This window comes from Acomys minous (genome assembly GCF_964271855.1).
Source record: "Acomys minous genome assembly, chromosome: 13".
Lineage (NCBI taxonomy): Eukaryota > Metazoa > Chordata > Mammalia > Rodentia > Muridae > Acomys > Acomys minous.
In genome coordinates this window covers 15024679-15042523 of record NC_140495.1, presented here as the reverse complement: position 1 = coordinate 15042523, position 17845 = coordinate 15024679, and the positions used below count along the sequence as shown (strand labels likewise).

General features: G+C 57.7%; 1 protein-coding gene and 1 pseudogene across 2 annotated transcripts in view; one reads left to right on the top strand and one right to left on the bottom strand.

The window, feature by feature from the left end:
* Positions 1 to 17845, bottom strand: part of BSN (bassoon presynaptic cytomatrix protein) — a 97239-nt gene that overhangs the window by 6440 nt on the left and 72954 nt on the right. The window contains exons 4-11 of the mRNA XM_084752786.1: positions 14479 to 14988; positions 7266 to 13907; positions 3180 to 5259; positions 2055 to 2878; positions 1813 to 1915; positions 1108 to 1239; positions 820 to 874; positions 401 to 493 (exon numbers count right to left, since the gene is read on the bottom strand). Coding sequence (XP_084608912.1) covers positions 834 to 874; positions 1108 to 1239; positions 1813 to 1915; positions 2055 to 2878; positions 3180 to 5259; positions 7266 to 13907; positions 14479 to 14988 — 10332 coding nt within the window. The 3' untranslated portion in view covers positions 401 to 493; positions 820 to 833. The remainder of the gene's footprint in view (positions 1 to 400; positions 494 to 819; positions 875 to 1107; positions 1240 to 1812; positions 1916 to 2054; positions 2879 to 3179; positions 5260 to 7265; positions 13908 to 14478; positions 14989 to 17845) is intronic.
* LOC311580933 (large ribosomal subunit protein eL37-like) lies at positions 16134 to 16608 on the top strand (annotated as a pseudogene). The gene has a single exon. The product of its transcript is annotated as a large ribosomal subunit protein eL37-like (transcript).

Genomic DNA, 17845 nt, shown 5'->3' with positions numbered 1-17845 from the left:
TTACACTCAGTGTCCAGAATACAGACCTGAAGTGGTAGGGGTACAATTGGTTTCACTGGCTCCTTTTCCAAGACTAGCTGACTCTTTCACCATCATGTCAGTGAGCACACTGCCCCTGAGGGGGCTGCTAGTCCCATCCCAGCTGAAAGAAGCATACTGGCTCCTTTTTAGTTTGTGCTTTCTGGGACGGAGCCTGTCCCACTCCACTGGTTTATCTTTTTTGGGAGGGAGGGAGACACAGGGTTTCTCTGTGTAGCCTTGGCTATCCTAGAACTCTATTTGTAGACCAGGCTGGTCTCGAACTCACAGCGATGGGCCTGCCTCTGCCTCCCGAGTGCTGGGATTAGAGGCTATCACCACCCGGCCCACTGGTTTATTTTAACGTGGTCCTGACACTCACTGTTATACGCAGAGTCCAGAGCTGCGCCCAGGCCTTTGACTCCAGAGGTTTTTCCACAGCAATGAGACCACCTTTCTTCAGGTCTTGAGGAACCTGTGGAACATTACAGAGGAAGGCACTGAGTTCTGCAGCATTGCCCCCTTCCTATAACCCGTCACTCTGAGAGCACACCATGGGGGCCTGGGGGGCGAAAACAACCAAAGGGACACTAAGCCCTGACTTCCTTTTCCTGGGGATCTTACTGAGCTGCCCCATGGCTTAGGCTCTGTGCAGTGTCCTTGTTCTTTTCTTTCACCCTCCCAGGAGAGGACACTGTGGCTCTCCCTGTGCCATCCACTGAAGAGCAGACTCTCCCCAGAGGACTCCTCCATCCACTAGTGACTCAGGCCTTTCCCACCATGACAGGTACAGACACTCACCCTTCTGGACACAATCACCAGAACGAGGAAAATTTTTTGCCAAAAGCAGAGACAGCTGTGACATAGAAAACAGAGAGAGAAAGAGACATCAGAAACTGGGCCAAATTCCTCCTAGTCAGGGCCTTTGGTCAGGGGAAAGGTCCAAGGTTGGGTCAAGGACTTCTTCGAAAACACTGGGTACCAGCAGGTGGTCTGTGTCCTGGTGACTGGACCTGGAGTCATCCCGTGTCCCAACCTCCAACAGAGACGCACCCACCCGGTGTGGGCTAGACCCAAGGCGGTGCGTACCTTCTGTCAGCTTTCCAGCCTGCTCGGCTGCCCCACCAGGGAGGATCTTAGAGAATACACTTTCTCCTTCTGCCCCTGGCTGACCAGCAGGAGCTCCTGGGGTTCCCCCAGGCCTGGCTCCAGGCTTTACCCCTACAGGACAGAAAGCATCATCATAAACAACACTATGCTTGGTTGTTTGAGGTCTGAGGGGAGGGAGGAACCTGAGCGTAGGTCACCTGTGACGTAGAAGGGGACGGCTAGAGGAATAAATCCGCGGAGATGAAAACAAGGAGAGAAAGGCTGGGAGGAAGAGCAGGAAATATAGGAGCTTGGCAAAGGTTAAAGGGGGGAGAAAGGTGAGGGGCAGAGGAAAGGGAAGGGTTAGGATGGAGGGGATCAGAAGCCGTGGCTTAGCTGGGCCTGGTGGCGCACACTTTTAACCCCAGCACCCTGCAGTCAGAGCAGGCAGATCTCTGTGAGTCCCAGGCTGGCCTGGTTGACACAGTGAGTCCCAGGCCAGCCAAGGGTACATAGTAAGACCCTGCCTCAAAACACAAACAAACAAACAAACAAACAGTGCCTTCTAGAGTAGAGCTCCCTGGGCCCTCGCTCATTTCCTGGTAGGAGGTCTGCAGCCTATTGGTGAGAGCATGCACTGGGCGGGGAGGTGAGGTCCCGGTGGTACAGGGAAGGATCAGTCTGAGAGGTCTAGGCAAAGCTCACCTGCGGTGGGCCCAGGTCCTGGGGTTGGCTGGGCCTGAGGAGCCCGCCCCTGTTGAGGTGCTTTGGCTGCTGCTTTAGAGCTGCTTGCCTGTTCTGCGCGTGGCTGCAACACAGAACCCATAGCTGAGATCCCGCTCACCCCCACCCCGACCCCCACCTGAAGCCACGGGGACATCCGAACTTTAGTTGTTGCACCTGCCCTAGGTGAGTCCCAGACGCACCGCACAGGAGCGCTAACTTACCAGTCCTGCTGGCTGGGGCCCTGGGGCCGTGGTGGGGCCTGGCTGAGGTTTGCCTGCTGGCTGGCTGGCAGCAGGGGCTGAGCCCCGAGGGGTTGGCTGGCTCTGTTGCTGCAGCCGAGCCTGTGATGGAGTCTGCTGGGGAGCTTGTTGGCCAAGACCTTGTTGCGGCTGCTGCTGTGGCTGCTGCTGTGGCTGCTGCTGCTGCTGTGGCTGTGGCTGCCGTGATGCTGCGCCTGAGGGTGTCTGCCTGGATGACGGTGGCTGCGACTGTTGTGGTCCAGGAACTGCCTGCCGACCTTGCATCTGTGGCTGTGCTTGGGCTTCTGGCTTTGGCTGCAGTGCAGTGGGCCCAGAGTGGGCCTGCCGGGAGCCCTTCTTGCTGTCAGAGGCATGATGGTATGCTGACGGAGCGCGGGATGTCTGTGAGTAATCAGCAGAGCTGGGGTACCCAGGCTGACCCTTCTTCTGCATAGCAGGGCCAGCGCTGGCCTGAGGGTGAGGCCGGGTCTCATGGCGACCCATATCCCGAGAATGTGGTTTGGCAGCACGCCGTCCTGGCTCCTCACCAGCATGGCGGCTTGAGTGCCTCCCGTGGTCACTGTGGTGCCGGTGTTCCTTGGCTGAGGTATGGCGGCCTGGACCACCCTCATCATGAGGCCACAGGCCCTCCTCAGGGGGCTCATCGTAGTCGTGGTAGCTGTGCCTGGCAGGGCCTCGCTTTTGGGAGGAGGAGACTGCATGGCCCCCGTGGTGCCTGAACCGGTCAGAGCGGGCATCTCGGGGCTTATCAAACCAGTCTGTCTCCTCCTGGCCCAGATGATACGCTTCAGAGACCAAAAACAGAACACCATCAACCCCGGGCTAGCCGTAGAGGAGACCTAGCTGAAGCCATGCAAGGGAACCAGAGAGTGGACACCACAGCCACAAGCAGGTCACTAGGTCCCCACCCTCCAACAACCAGGAACCAGGGCACAGGTAGATCAGGCAAGGGATGCCTGCAGCAAAGCCCACAGATGAGATGCCAAGGCAGACACTGCTGGGACATCTTGGGGCCCAGGGTCCCACAGGCAGGCAGAGACCCCCAGGTGCTGAGCATTTGCAGAAATCACCCCCAGCTGCCATTACCTTCACTGTCAGAAACCACGCAGTGGGAATCATCCAGGATGTAGCCCTCCTCACGCTTATATGCGTGGGCCCGCGGTCCATCCTTGACGTGTTCCTGGACGTCAGGCATGGAGTGGCTGGAGCAGAACTGTGGGCAGGTATCCCCAGGAGGAAGCGCGCCTCCTGCAGGGCGGGGCCGCCCTAAGGGACTGACAGGGCTCTCCTCTTCAGAGGCCTGGCTCCGCATGGGGGGTCGTGCCCTGCCGTGGGCCATGCTCAGGGATGAGGGCTTGGGGCCCGCCTTTTGAAGCCGCTCCACAGCCTCCCGTTCCCGTTCATACCCTTTGCCTCGGCTACTGAACTCATGGCTAGACAGCTTCTCCCCACTGTATGCCGACGCCACTCGGGATCGGCTGCTACCACCGTACATGCGCTCATCCTCCTCTGCTGTGTCCCTGCTGGAGACCCCGTAGTACCTCTGCTGTTCATACACATTCTTCTTAAGCCCGTAGGTGATCTCGTCCTGGAACTTCCTGCCCCGAGAGGTCAGGCTGCTGCTGACAGTGGGTGGGGGGTAGGAGGCCAGGTCGGACTCCACGTCCTTGGCCTCCTCGATAGGTGAGAACTTGGAGATCTTTTGCTCCATGCCTTGCTTCCGGTGCTTGCTGCGCTTTGAGGAGATGGCGGCTGGGGCCAGGCTCTTAGAAGGATGCTTGGGGCCCATGGGCCCTGGACCGTACTTCTCTGCTCGAGCTCCATGCCTATAGTCACTGTCACCGTAATAGTGGGTGCTGGCTGGCCGGCCATTGCTCTCCATGCCCCGGTGATGACCAGATTTTCCACGGGGGTCATACGAGTCCTCCTCAGATTCTTCCTCAGCTCGGCCATAGCAGCAGGGCAGTGCAGGTCCCTCAAGCATGCCCGGTTCTCCAGGCTCCTTCCCGGGACGCCCACTGACTCCACTTGGCCCCAAAGGCTCCAGCCGTTGGTTGTCCGAGGCAGTGGGGGTGCTGTCCTTCGTCAGCTCACTGATGTCATCAATCATCACATAGTTTCGAGGGACATTCTGCTCCAGACTGGTGTAGTGGGAGTCAGAGGAGTAAGTAGGGGCTGGGCTCTGGCTCACACTGCTTCGGTCACTGCCCCGGGGGTGGTCGGGGGCTTTACCCTGCTCATAGCTGCTGCTTACGGCTGGACCACTGTAGCTAGTTTCAGAGGGGGCTGAAGACATGGTTACAGCAGGGCTGGCGATCACCTCATAATTGGTGGGTACCTTCTGCTCCAGGTCAGCTAGTGAGGTCTGACGTGGCTTCTGGTGGGGGGCACGACTGTCAGCTTGGACTGGAAAGTGGGCGCTCTGTGTGGTTGGCATGGGTGTTGGGGCTGCGTAATGGCCTGTGGGGTGGAAAGCCTGTTGGCTTTGTAAGCCAGACTCAGCCGGATAACTGGTTCCAGGAGGGAAAGTAGGTGCTGGGTAAGTGCTCGGGCCGGTGTAAGTGGGTGCCTGGTGGGCTGGAAATCCATTGTGACCTGAGCCACTAGTGCCAGCAGTGTACTGCGGGGCTGCAGGTGGGAACCGGGGCTGCTGGAAGGCAGTGGGGCCCGAGGGAGTGGCAGGCACAGCGGCCGAGGCAGGATAGTCCACATACTGGCCAGCGGGCGTGGCACAGCCCTGGAGCCGCAGCTGGTTGAGCTCACTGTCAGACAGGTAGTCACGATGCTCACCAAGGCCACGTAAAGGTGGGTAGTCACGGCCACCCCGGTCTTTGGCCAAAGACTCTTTGCGCTGGGTGATGCCCAGCTCTAGGTACTTGAGCTTGGCGTCAATCTCCTTCTCCTCCTCGTCCAACTCCGCCTGCTTCTTGCGCAGCTTGGTGGACTCATGCTCCACCAGCCGCAGGTCCCGGTCCAGCTCCCGGAGCAGGCTGGCCTTGGTAGCAGGGACGGCGGTGGGCCCCGCCAGCCCTCGCTGCAGCAGACTGGCTGCATACAGCTGTGAGGGCACCTGGCCAGCCAGGGGAAGGTGAGCTTCCTCTGGAGGGGGGCTGGGCAGTGTCCGCTTCACCTTGCGGACCAGGCCGTTGGGTGGTAGCGCCGACACCTGAGACAGAGGGAAGGGTGGGCAGCACTGAGACCCAAGGTGTGGGAGACTTTGCTGAGGAATGGGGTAGAGGAACCCTCATCTGGAGACTCTTCAAGGTAGGAGCTGGGCTCCACACTGTTGTCACCCTGCTTTCCCAAGCAGCCTTAGGGTCTAGCCAGCCCCCCCTCTGGCCTTGCCTTCTTTGCCATGAAGGGAAGGCTTGTGGTCATTTTACAGTCCTTCCCCAAGCTTTGGGCAACAGGGAGATGGTGAGGGTCAGACCACTTTCTGTACCGTGCACAGCAGCTTTAAAAAGCGCTGCGCATCTCCGCTGGGGCTTGCCTGCCACTGAGGTGAGAAGAAGATAGGTCTAGCTCTAAGTTTGGGATCTGGCAGCCTGTGGGAGGTGGGGGCAGTGGGAGTCAGGGTAAAGAGGAGGGCAGCAGAGGGTTCTAGACCCACCAGGCTCCTTTAAGAACAGGATCACAGGAAGGGGCACATGCTAACCGTGTCAGCAGTTTATGGGCTCAGTGTCTATGTGTCCTACCTCACTCCTCTCCAGAGCGGCCTGCTACTCAGCTGCCTGCCCTCCTTCCTCCTCTAATTGCCACACCTACCCTCTGCCACACCTACCCTCTGCCACACCTAAGCTCCACTTGTGGTCCAGTCCCCGCTCCCCCTGAGTCAAACCTCTCATTTCTTGCTAGACCTCTCTCCAGCAGCACAGCTGCACTCTCCACACCTCCTGCTCCAGAGGCTCTGAGCTGCCTGAAGGCCCACGCTGATGCAGTGCTCACCCTGGGGTCCCTTAACCTCCAGCTCCTAACCGCCCCAGAACCCCCCACACTTCTGGATTTCATATGCCACCCAAGTCCCCCAAATCTACTGGAGACTGTTACCAAAAGTCTTACTTTTTTTTACCTTGCCAAGCAGCTACATAAAAAGTCCCCACCTTTTACATACGTCACAAGGGAAATGACAGTGGGATACATTCAGTTTTTGAACTCCTCGCCTTTTCATATTCTGGCCACACACCTTGAGTGTCCATCAACAGCCTGGCCCCCGTGGCCAAGCCTCTGTGTGCTTGCCTCTTTGACCTGCCCTCCTTGCCAGCCACGCCAGGGCTCTTCACCACCTACCTCCACAAGCCCACCCCCCAGATCCTCCACCTTTCTCTGTGTACACCCAGAAAACGGGCAAAGACACCTCACGGTGCTTCTGGCTCCTACCTCCTCTCTCTGGGATCTCTTTTTGGCCTATCAGCCCACACTGAATCTTGGGAACTCTGAAATATCCGTCTTTTTCTGTTTCACCTCCCAAAACCTTCCAGAGACTTCAGGACCAGCCAACCTTCCTCAACTACGTACCGAAACCTTCCCCACCTCCACCTCTTCCCACGGCTGCAGCCCACGGCCAGGCTACCTCTCACGGTTCTAACGCATGACTGGTAACCGAAGCCATAGACCAGGAGCCTGCACCGTTACTAGGGGGACAGACAGGTCTGGAAGTGGAGTTACTGAGGAAGGTGGGACAGGGAACGCAATGAAGCACAGAGCGTACCCACAGCTCTCCAGGATGGGTCTGGAGTGTTAGGCCGCAGGCTTGGGCCTGCGATGGGCAGTGAGGCCCATCTAGAGAATGGGGAGTGGGAAATAAATAAGGCTTGGAGTGCAAAGTGCCGACATTGGAGGTGAGAACTGAGGAGACCTGACAGGGCAGAAGAGAGCTGGACTCAGGACAGGAGGTGAAGGGACAGGGCTGTGGAGAGGCTGAGGTCAGTGTTAGAGTGTCTGGGTGGATGGCTGTGGGGGCCCATGTGTGTCTGTATTTGTTCAGGCTGGCTGTGCTGGGGTGACGGGCTCTATCAGAGGTGCACTGAGGAGCTTTGCTCCTCAACTCCTTCCCCTGGGCCTTTGGAGCCAGAGGTGACTCCACTCCCTCCCCAGAAGAAACCCCTCCCTCTGGGGCCCCTCGGGCTAGAAATAGACCCCTGCCCCACCCTGGACCAGCCCCTGTGCCCATACCTGGCTACCTAGTCCCCCCTGGTGCTGGTAGAGGGAGAATCTCTCTTTGGCGGACTCCTCGGCGGTGGGGCTCAGGGGCTTAGGGTCAGACAAGGACCGCTGCAGGGTCTTCATGGGGCGAGGCAGAGTCTGCTGGCGAAGAGTGCTGTCAGCCATGAAGTGCTTCTGGGGACTCACATGAGCCTTGTTCAGCCTCTCACTGGAAGCAAACGAGGTGTCCAGGAGCCGGTGTGGGGACAGAGGTGAGACAGGTGAGTAGAGCACTTGTGGAGATTTAGGAGGCTGGCGGCTCACTAGCTGTGACAGAGACTCCGGGGGCAGGTGGGCCTGGTACCCAATCTCCAGAGGATCCGGCTTCTTCTTTTCAAATCTGCCTAGGGGTCCTGGAGTGACGATCTGGATGCCAGGTAGGTAGGGACTGATGGCAGTTGGTCCTACAAGCTGTGGCCCGGCCACACCCTGGGCCTGCCCATCAGGCTCTGTCTGGCAGGCCAGGCTCTCCCCTCGCCCAGTCTTTTCTGGTGCTGATATGTACCTGACTATCTCCACCTTGGGGTCCGTGGCGGCTGTGATGTGGATGGCTGGAGAGACCCTGGGCAGCTGCTCAGGTTCTGTCTGTACGGAACAGTCGCTGATGGTCTGGATGCCCACACTGCTCATGGTCCTCGAGGTGGTGGCAGCAGCGGACGCGGAGGCAGCGGCATCGTGCTTGCTGTCAGAGCCGGAGTCTGAGTGGCGGGAAAGGCGAGACCTGCGTCGCCGTACAGGTTGTTCCCACTCGGCATTGTCCTCGTCATCCGTCTGCACACTGCAGTCAGCGCTGCGCCGCGTCCTGCGCCTCCGGGTCAGAAGGTAGCGGCCCTCAGCCTCCTCGTCATCTGTCTGAACGCTGCTGTCCGCAATTCTCCTGACTGAGCAGGGATCGGGCCCTGACTCTGGCTCACAGGCATCTCTCAGGCGTGGCATAGAGTGACGCTTCTTGATGCTACTACGGCTTGCCTCCCACTGCTCCTCGGTTTGCAGTGACATGTCTGAGGCAGAGCTGGGGAGGCCCCTGTGCAGCACAGGCTCACGAGGTTGCCCAGGCCCTTCGGTCCCTGCCACAGCAATGAAGGCTGTGTGGGTCAATGGTGGCCAGTACTGGCCGTTCTGGGCCAGCTCTGTAGCAGCTGGAGGAGGCCCTCGGCTAGGTGCCTCACAGGTTGCAGGGAAGGGGGCCTTCTGTCTCTGTTTCTGCTCTTCTAGCTGCTGCTGCAGCTGCTGCTGCAGCTGCTGGATCTGCTCCAGCTGCAGCCGCTGCTGTGCCAGCTGCTCTCGCTGCAGCGCGAACTGAGCCTGGCGTTCTTCTTGTTGCTGCTGCAGCACATGGTGCTTGATGGTCTGGAGCTCCTGCAACTCTCGCTGCACCAGCAGCTGCTCCTCCTCCCGGTGCCTCTGCAGCTCCACCCTCTCGCGCTCCAGCTCCTCCTGCAGCCGCAGCTGTCGCAGCTTTTCCAGCTCCACCCGCTCCCGTTCCAGCTGCAGCAGCTGTTCCTGTTGCTTCCTCTGCCTGTCCTCCTGAGTGGGTTCCTCTTTCTCACCTCCAGGCCTGCCGAGGACTCCACTGCCCCCCGGGGCGGCGGCATCTCCTGCTGGCTTCTGGACAGGTGGTGGGGCAGGGGCTACTGGGGCCTCCTTGATGACAGCAGGGGTGGTTGTGGAAATAGGTTCTTCTCGGGCAGCCCCTGCTGGTAGCTCTGGCCTTGGTGGGCCTCCAGTCCCTGAGGCCTTGGCAGCGGCAGGCTTTCCTAGATAGACAGGCCCCTCAGCGGGTGGGATGCTGGAAGCAATGGGGAACCTTGGTGCAGCATAGCGGTATAGCCCTGCTGGTCCAAGAGGTACCCGGGGAGCAATCACAGGCACACGGGTCAGGCTGGTAAGGGGCACAGCTGTGACCCCACCAGATACATAAGGCCTGTACACGCCACCGCGCACCATGGGCCGCAGCACTGAGGCAGGCTGGGTGGTGATGGGCAGGGTTGCAGCGATTGGGGTGGTGATGGTTGAGTAGATCATACCATCAGCGGCACGCACTGTTGCTGTGGACGGGAGCAGCTGTCTGACTGTTGTGCCCTGGCTCGCTGCAGGCCCATACTGAGCAAGGTTCCCGGGGCTTGGTTGTCCTTCTGGGTAGGTGGGGTTGCCAAGGAGGCCAGCTCTGAGGGGAGCCAGACCCTGCGGAGCATTGAGTCCAGGCCCGGGCTGGGGCTGATACTGCAGGAGATCAGGTCCCCCGCTCCCACCGCCGTGCCGCCCACCGTACTGGTCCATGGAGTTGAGGGCGGCACACATACGGCTGATCTCTCGGGCTGTGGTGGCACTGTACTGGGCCAGGCTGGCCTCCTGAAAGCCAGCTGCGTCTCCCCGTGGGCCGTACCGGTGGTCTGAATAGATGTTTGACACCGAGCTATAGCGCCTCATGGGAAGTGGGTGAGTCAGCAGGTCTGTGGGATGACGCAGGTCCGTGAATGAGCCATACTGCAAGCCCTGCCCTAAGTAGCGTCCGTCGGCAAAGCCTAAGCTGTAAGAGTGCTTCAGCGAGCTGAGATCCACCGCCGAGTCTCGTCCAGGGCCCTGGAAGAGCTGCCCAATCCTGTGCGCGTGGTAGTTGAGGCCAGCTTCGGCCAAATTGGTGTCAGACATGGAGGAATATAGCCTTCCAGGTGGGCCGTGTGGGTAGGGCCTCTGTTCTTCGTGGGACCCAGGTCCTACTACCCCCTGTGGCCTGAAGGTGAGGGGTTCAGGGGGCTCAGGGTCTCTGGGACTATAGAAGGGGCCGCTGCTTTGGCCGGGCAGGGCAGTATCTGCTACACTCTTGTCAGGTGCACTGGGGGCAGGATGGAAGGTCCCGGTGCAGCTACTACCAAAGGGAAACTTGTAGACCATGTCACAGCATGCCAGCTGGCTCTCAGGCCTCATCCCCGTGAGGTCCAGGGCACCCGCTGGCTCTTCTGGGAGCAGTGTAGTCACAGCGCCGGCTGCGCCCTCTCCCATCTGCACCACCACTGTGTGTGGCTTCCTGGCAGCTGGCAGAGCATGTGACCGGAGCTCTGCAGGAGCAGCCCGGTGGGGTTCAGCACCAGGCTCTGGCACCGGTCCCTGCTTCAGGCCAACACTCTGGGCAGTGCCCATCTGAGTGATTAAAATGTCCCTTCTGGCCAGAGGTGTGACCTGGCTGGGGAGGTTATACCTGGCAAACTTTGCCTCCCTGGGTCTTCCCCGGGGCCCTCCTCGGTAGGGGGCTGTCTGGACAGCCTGCTCTACTTGCTTGACCTGGGCCAGGCACACAGGGCTACCTGAACCCTGGCCAAAGTCAAGGCGGCTTTGGAAAGGGTCTCCATATACCACTGGCTGCTTTTGCTGAGCCATGAGCACAGATGAGGCCATGGTGATGCTCACGGTGGTAGCAGTGGCCAGGAAGGTATGAGTCTGCTCTTGGGCATTGAGGTTAATGACTAGAGGCTGCACAGCAGTTGCCTGACGTCCTGGAGCTGGATCCAGGGCAAGGCCATACTTCCTTGCCTCCACAGCAAGAGAGGTCAGATCCATACCCTGGTCGGTAAGGATAATGGGTGTGGGCTTGACGGCCGTGCGAAGGTCTACCACTGCACTGCCCGGCGGCCTGGGGCCTGGCTCAACTCTAGATGTCCCGGGGACAGAGGAGATCCGACACAGCGAGATGTTTTCTGCAGGGAGGGCACCCCAGCCGTACAGTGCCAGGGGCCCATCTGCACCAGCACTGGGTGCTCGTGGGAAACCAGGTGGCCCAGCTGGCTCTGAGGGCATTTGCGATGCACTTGGAGGACTTGTCTGGCTGTAGCTGTGGGAAGTGGGCTGAGTGTCCGTGGGTGAGCACAGCGGGGAAGTGGAGGCACTGGCATGGACCATTCTGGTCTGGCTAGAAGCATCTGATGCTAGCGTGATGACCATAACAGGAGCCTCCTGAGAAGACTGCTGCCACACCAAGCGAGGAGTGCTAGGTCGATGTGGCGTCTGCGTGCCTTGGGCTACCATGGGGGAGGGGGTGCCAGGGCTCCGTGGGACGTCAGAGGAAGAAGGTGTTAGGCTTGGCGTCTGTGTAGAAAACTCTGCTGTGGCCCTTGACAGCTTGCCTGGTGAGAACGTGGGGCTCTCTGAGGGGGTAGATGGAGAGAGAGGTGGGCTAGACCCTGTAAAGTAAGAATATCCCCGAGAAGGCTGGGTGGCACCGATCTCACCATCAGCCCCACTCAGAGGCTTCTCTCTGGAGGCCCGTCCACTTGCAGCCGGACCACTGGGTGTGTGGGGCAGCTCCTCCGTTTGGGACCCGTAGTTAGCAGTGGTTGGGGGCTGTCCATAGCTGTGTACTGTGGAAGATGGTGACGGGCTACGCTCCGAGCCGGCTGGGGAGGTTGGCGCCATATACCCTCGTGGAAGGCTGCCTGGACAAGGGGCCATAGCTGTGGTGGCCGGAGTCCCAGGGCCCTGGGAGAAGGTCATACCTACCTCCTTCAAGGCCAAGCTGGGGGAGACAGGAGAGCTATGTAGCTTGAGAGAATCCTGAGGCTCTTTTGCAAAGTGCTGAGTGACTCGGACATCGGGAATAACTCGGCCTCCGCTGCTATCTGAGGAGGTGGAAGTGGAAAATGACACAGGCGCAGCAAGTTGGGTGGGGCTAGTACCAGGGGTAAGCGGGCCACCATTTTGCTTCATTGGGTCCATGTACGCACTCTCAGCATTCAGAAATTGCTTCTCCTTCTTCTTGTCCTCAGCGAAGGCCAGATCCCGCGAGGAGGTCTGCCGCATCCGGGCTATGCTCTGTGATGTCTGCAGGATCTCCTCATACGCGGATGCTCCGAGGCCTGCAGGCGTGCCTTCGGCCAAGGGCTGAGAAGCCCTGCCATAGTCATGCTCTTGGCCTTCTTGGTATTCAAAGGAGCCCTGGGCCCGGGGGCCTGTGGGCTGAGAGGGGCCACCATGGGGCCCCCGCGCCCCAGTCAGCTGGCCCTGCTGTCTCTGGAGCAGCTCAGCTTTCCTCATCATATCCTCATAGGCCTCCTCAGCACTCTTAAGGGGCCGTCCAGAACTGGGCGTGGGGGAACTGCCGGAAGGTGTCTCAGTTGGCGAGTAGAGGGACATAAAGGCTGGCAGGTTGTACTCGCTACCGGATTTGTAGAGCCGAGTGGGGCCACCGTCCAGGGTCTCAGCCTCTGAGTCAAGGGAGGGGGAGGGGGAGTACTCGGAGCAGGAAGAGCGATGTAGCTCCTCCATCTCTGCCGCCTGCCTCAGCTCCTCTGTGGGGGACGCGTCTTCGATGGGTGACAGGTTACTAGGTGGGGTCTTGGAGCGCTCTCGCCGCCGCTGAGCCCGGAGCTCTTCCTTGTCGCGCCGGGTCTTGCGGGCTGTGCTGCGAATTCGCTGCTGTTCCACCTCCCGCATCTTCTCCTGCTCTCGCAGCAGCTCCTCCTCTTCGCGTAACTCTTCCTCCTCTGAGGAGTCCTCGATAGTGGGCAGCAGGGGCCCATGGGACCGGTGCCGAGCCTTGCGCTGCTGTTTGGCTTCTTCTAGGCGCTGCCGGCGGCTTGGGCTACTGTCACTGTCCTCCTCTAGTGAAGACAGGGAGGTGGGTGAGGTGCCAGATGTGTAACTAGGCGTGGAAGCTGGCAGGGTAGAGGAGTGCTCCCCGCGAGAGCGGTCTTCAGGTGACCCTGTGAGGCTCTCCATCTCCAGCTCGGGCTCCCGGTCCAGGCTGGGATCGGGCCCTTGGCCCAGGTCCAGCTCATGACCATAGCTACCCGTGCTGTTGAGCTCAATGGTTTTGAAGCGCCGGAGACCTCCCTGAAGTGCTCCGCTGGCGTCAGTGGGCTCTGCTGGGCCTCCCTCAGACAGGAGTTCCTCATATCCTGTGGTGGCATTATGGGGTAGGCGCCTCTTGGGCAGTGCTGCTGACTCTTGGCTAGATTCGGGCCTGGGCCTGGCGCTTCCCTTCTGGGTGCCATGTTTAACCAGACCTCGCCCAGAGGCAGCAGTGTCATCTTCCTCCAAGTTGTCTTCCTCCGCACTCATTTCTAGGATCTGCCTCCGCATGAACTCTTCATCAGTCATCTCTGCCCTGGCTGGGGGCTGAGGTGGGAGAGGAGACAGGCCGCCCTCACTGCTGTCTTCCACATAGTCATGCCTCAGCTGGCTGCCGAAGTCATCCGAAGACTCGGCCGCGTCTTGCTGTTCCCTCTGACGCCCCCATGCCAAAGAGTCCTCCTCCTCCAGAATGTCCCCCAGTTCCTCATCGGAGTCGAAGGCCTCGGGCGTGATGGACAAGGAGTGGGGACGCCGTTTCTGGTCATCCATAGCACTGCTGCGGGGTGGTTTGCTCCACTCCCCACTGGGAGCCACAGCCTGGGCCTCCAGGGAAGGGCACATGCTACTCCCTACTTTGTGGAGCTCTGAGGGGCTGGGGGGTCGCGGCCCGGTCACCCCTGCACTGTCAAGCTGCTCCACATCTTGCTGCACGACCCCGGTGATCTCACTCTGGGAGCTGGAGACGCCATCTGAGGAGTAGCCTGTGTCGCTGAGGCTTTGTGGGCTTCGGGACAGGTCCTGAGTGTAAGGCTTGCTGACGGCTTCCTGCAGTAGGGTAAAAAGCAGCAGAGGTTTACTCTTAGCGCTCTCTGTCAATCCCAGGGACCAAGGGAAGGGGCCCTCCATGTCCCAAGGGCTCTGGCCCTCAATAACTTATAGATTACAGCAAGAGCTAGATGTTCAAAGAGAAATATTACTAGATCAAAGAGTGGGAAACCAGCAAACTGCCCAACACAGGGCATGTCTCCATCCCACAGTCTCCAGACCTGGTGAACTTTTTGTTTGTTGTTTATTTGTTTATTTGTGTGTTTGTTTGTTTGAGACAGGGCCTCTCTCTATAGCCCTGGCTGTCCTGGAACTCACTATGTAAAAACCACACTAACCTCAAACTCACCAAGATCTGGCTGTCTCTGCGTCGGAGGTGCTGGGATTACAGGCATGTGCCACCATTGCCTGGCAACCTGTTGAAATTTTATCTAGACCTTTCAACTGGGGTGTCTCTGTGGTTCCAATAGATCTGTCTCAGGCTTACAACCTGAGCCTTTCAGGGAGGTGAGCCCTTCCTCAAACTATCTCGTCTGAAAACTAGGACCCTTGGAAATTAAACAGAACTGACCTCAGCCTCCCCACCCTTGGAAGCTTCTGGAACAGGCTTGCCCACGGGGGCGGCAGGTTCAGTCCTTTTCACCCCACTTTTTGCTTTAGGGGTCCCGGGAGGCACAGTAGTCTCTGGAGGTGGCTTCGGCACAGGCTCAGCTTTAGTAGGGGTTCCGGTCTTCTTCTCCTGGGCACTGGTAGAGGTCTTGCTGTGTTCAGAAGCCCTGAGGGGCTTGGCCTGAGGGCTGGCCTTGGTGGCCTGGGGACTGGCCTTGGTGGCCTGGGGGCTGGCCTTGGTGGCCTGAGGGCTGGCCTTGGTGGCCTGAGGGCTGGTCTTGGCAGGCAGGGAGCCTGAGGGCTGGCCCAGCCCCTGTGGCCCTTTCTGCTTCAGAGGGGCTGCTCCAGCTGCATGGTGAGGGACCCCCGCAGGGGGCGGCTGTGGAGTAGGCTGCGGCAGGGGGGCTGGCTCTCCCAGGCTACCTTCCAGCAGCCGCTTAGTTTGGCAGTTCAGGCAGAGCCACTCTGTTTTCTGTAAGGAAACAGGAGGGAGGTTGATGAAAATTAATCACAGACACAAGAGTAGGCAGAGAGAGTATTTCCACAATTCTGCATAACCTTAGGGAGGAGATAGACCTCACTCTTGGTAGACTGGACCCAGAGTCTTCCACAACTTAGGTATGCGTTGGAGCACTAAAGTCTTTGACCCAGCCTGAGAAAGTCTTTCAAAGCAAGATACCAAGGCATACAGAGAAAAACCTGACAGATGTATTGTCCCCAAATTATTAGATTTGTGTGTGTGTGTGTGTGTGTGTGTGTGTGTGTGTGTGTGTGTGTGTGTACTCTATCTGCATGTACACCTGCAGGCCAGAAGAGGGCATCAGATCCCCTAGAGATGGTTTTGAGCCACCATGTGGTTGCTGGGAATTGAACTCAGGACCTCTGGAAGAGCAGATACTGGTTTTAACCACTGAGCCAACTCTCCGGGTTCTCTTCTTAACCCATAGAGAAGTTTTCACTGGGCCAGAAAAGGAAGACAATTAAGAGGAAGGAAAACCCAGAAAAGTTACAGAGGCCTGAGGTGAAACACAAGGCAAAGCCAGGGCCCCAACCTCAAGGACTGAATGGGATCCAGCAGCCGAGAGGCCCTGTGGAACAGGAGTGGCATTCAGACATTAAGGGTAAGGTGTCCTGGAGACACTGTCCTTCCCCTGCCTGCTAGTTCTGGGGTCTGACACCACCCTGCCATTTCCTTCCAAGTAAGGGCTATGCTGAGCTGGGGCAGCCTCCTGGGCCAGGAAAGACTAGCCAGGTAAAGCCCTATTTGGACTCTGCACCGAGCGGTCTTCTTTGCCCACACTCTCAGCCCAAGTCTCCTTGTATAAGGCTAGGAAAGAACACCACAGAAAGCCCCCCTCCTGTGCCTGGGCTCTGGGCTATTCCTTTGATGGAGAACTGTGTGTCAAGGCCATTGGGCCAAGAACCCTGCTCCTTCTGGAACTAGCATGGCATCAGTTCTTTTTTGTTTGTTTGTTTGTTTGTTTGTTTTTGTTTTTTTAAAAGATTTATTTATTTATTATATATACAGTGCTCTGCCTGCATGCACACCTGCTTGACAGAAAAGGACAACAGATCTCACTATAGATGGTTGTGAGCCACCATGTGTTTGCTGGGAATTGAACTCAGGGCCTTTGGAAGAGTAGTCAGTGCTTTTAACCTCTGAATCATCTCTTTAGGCCTGTGGCATCAATTCTTATCATCAGCCACCACTTAAAAATCACACACAGGCTCTTTGGCCTCGGCAGCAGAAGCAAGATGACAAAAGGAACGTCATCCTTTGGAAAGCGTCGCAATAAGATGCACACGTTGTGCCGACACTGAGGCTCTAAGGCCCACCACCTTCAGAAGTCGACCTGTGGTAAATGTGGCTGCCCTGCCAAGCACAAGAGAAAGTATGACTGGAGTGCCAAGGCTAAGAGGCGAAACATAACTGGGACTGGGCGGATGAGACACATAAAAATTGTCTACCAAAGATTCAGACATGGATTCCATGAAGGCAGCGGTTCCAAGAGGGCAGTGGTTGCAGCATCCAGTTCATCTTGAGGATTTCAATCAGTCATAAAATAAATGCTCTGGTTTCAAAAACAAAAAAACAAAACACACACACACACACACACACACACACACACGGCGTTGGAGAGATGGCTCAGAGGTTAAGAGCACTGTCTGTTCTTCCAAAGGTCGATGAGTTCGATTCCCAGCAACCACATGGTGGCTCACAACCATCTACAATGAGATCTGGTGGGTAGACACACATGCAGGCAGAATACTGTATAAATAAATATTTTTTTAAAAAATTACATACAGTTTCAGGACCAGGGCTAAAGGCTGACAACAGGGTTATGACAACAACAGACAAAGGAGGACCAGCACTGCTACAGTTTGCATGTGAACTGTTCCCCACAGGTTTACACTTTTGTGGAATCTTTGAACATAGGTCCTAATGAGCAGAAGTGAGTTGGTAGGGGGAGGACTTTGAAGATGATACCTACTTCTGGGTTCCAGGTCAAACTCTCTGCTTCCTGATCTGGTAAGATGTGAAAAGGCTGTGCCACAAGCTTCTACTGCCACAAACAGAGCTACCGCTGCTCCCATGCTCCCTCCAAACTGTAAGCCAAAACAAATCTGTCCTCCCTTAAGTCTCTTCTGTCAGGAATTTGGTCACTATGATGAGAAAAGTGATTGACATAGGCCCTTCTAGAAACCTATAGCCCCAAATAAGGCATGATAAATATGACCCAAGAATCAGCAGTAAGTCCTTAGAATACTACAGACTGGTTCTTTAAATCCCAGCTAGCTTGAGCATCCCTAGCTCCCGAGTAGGTAGGCGGATCCTGCAGCAGGCCTAGGCTGGCAGGAGCATCTCCCAGGATCAGAATCTGATGCCCTGTCTTGGCTGCATGGGGTGATGGGAAATAAAGGTTACAGTCTAGCCCAGAACAGGACCCCACAGCCCACCCTTGGCCCTGGGGAGCAAAAGCTCTGCACACCTTCCTTTTATGTCGCTGCTCATCCTGGGTGCCTAGTTGTGGTGGGCTCCTACCAGTAGCTGTGCCGTGAGGAGGGATTGTTATGACAGCCACAGGGTCACAGAGCCGAGGTATAGATAGGAAAAACGGTGTCCCGTTGCCTGTGATGCCACAGACGAACCTCTGAACCACCTCTGGCCTGCAGAACCTATCCTGGAAGCAGCAATATACAAAGTAGCGAGGGTGCCTTGGAAGGGTAGCATGGATAAAGTCAAACCCAGTGTCCAGGCCCAGGCCCTGCAGAGGCCTGCTTATCTGTGCCCACAAATAAGGCCTTTAGTAGGGCATGCCACCTATGGG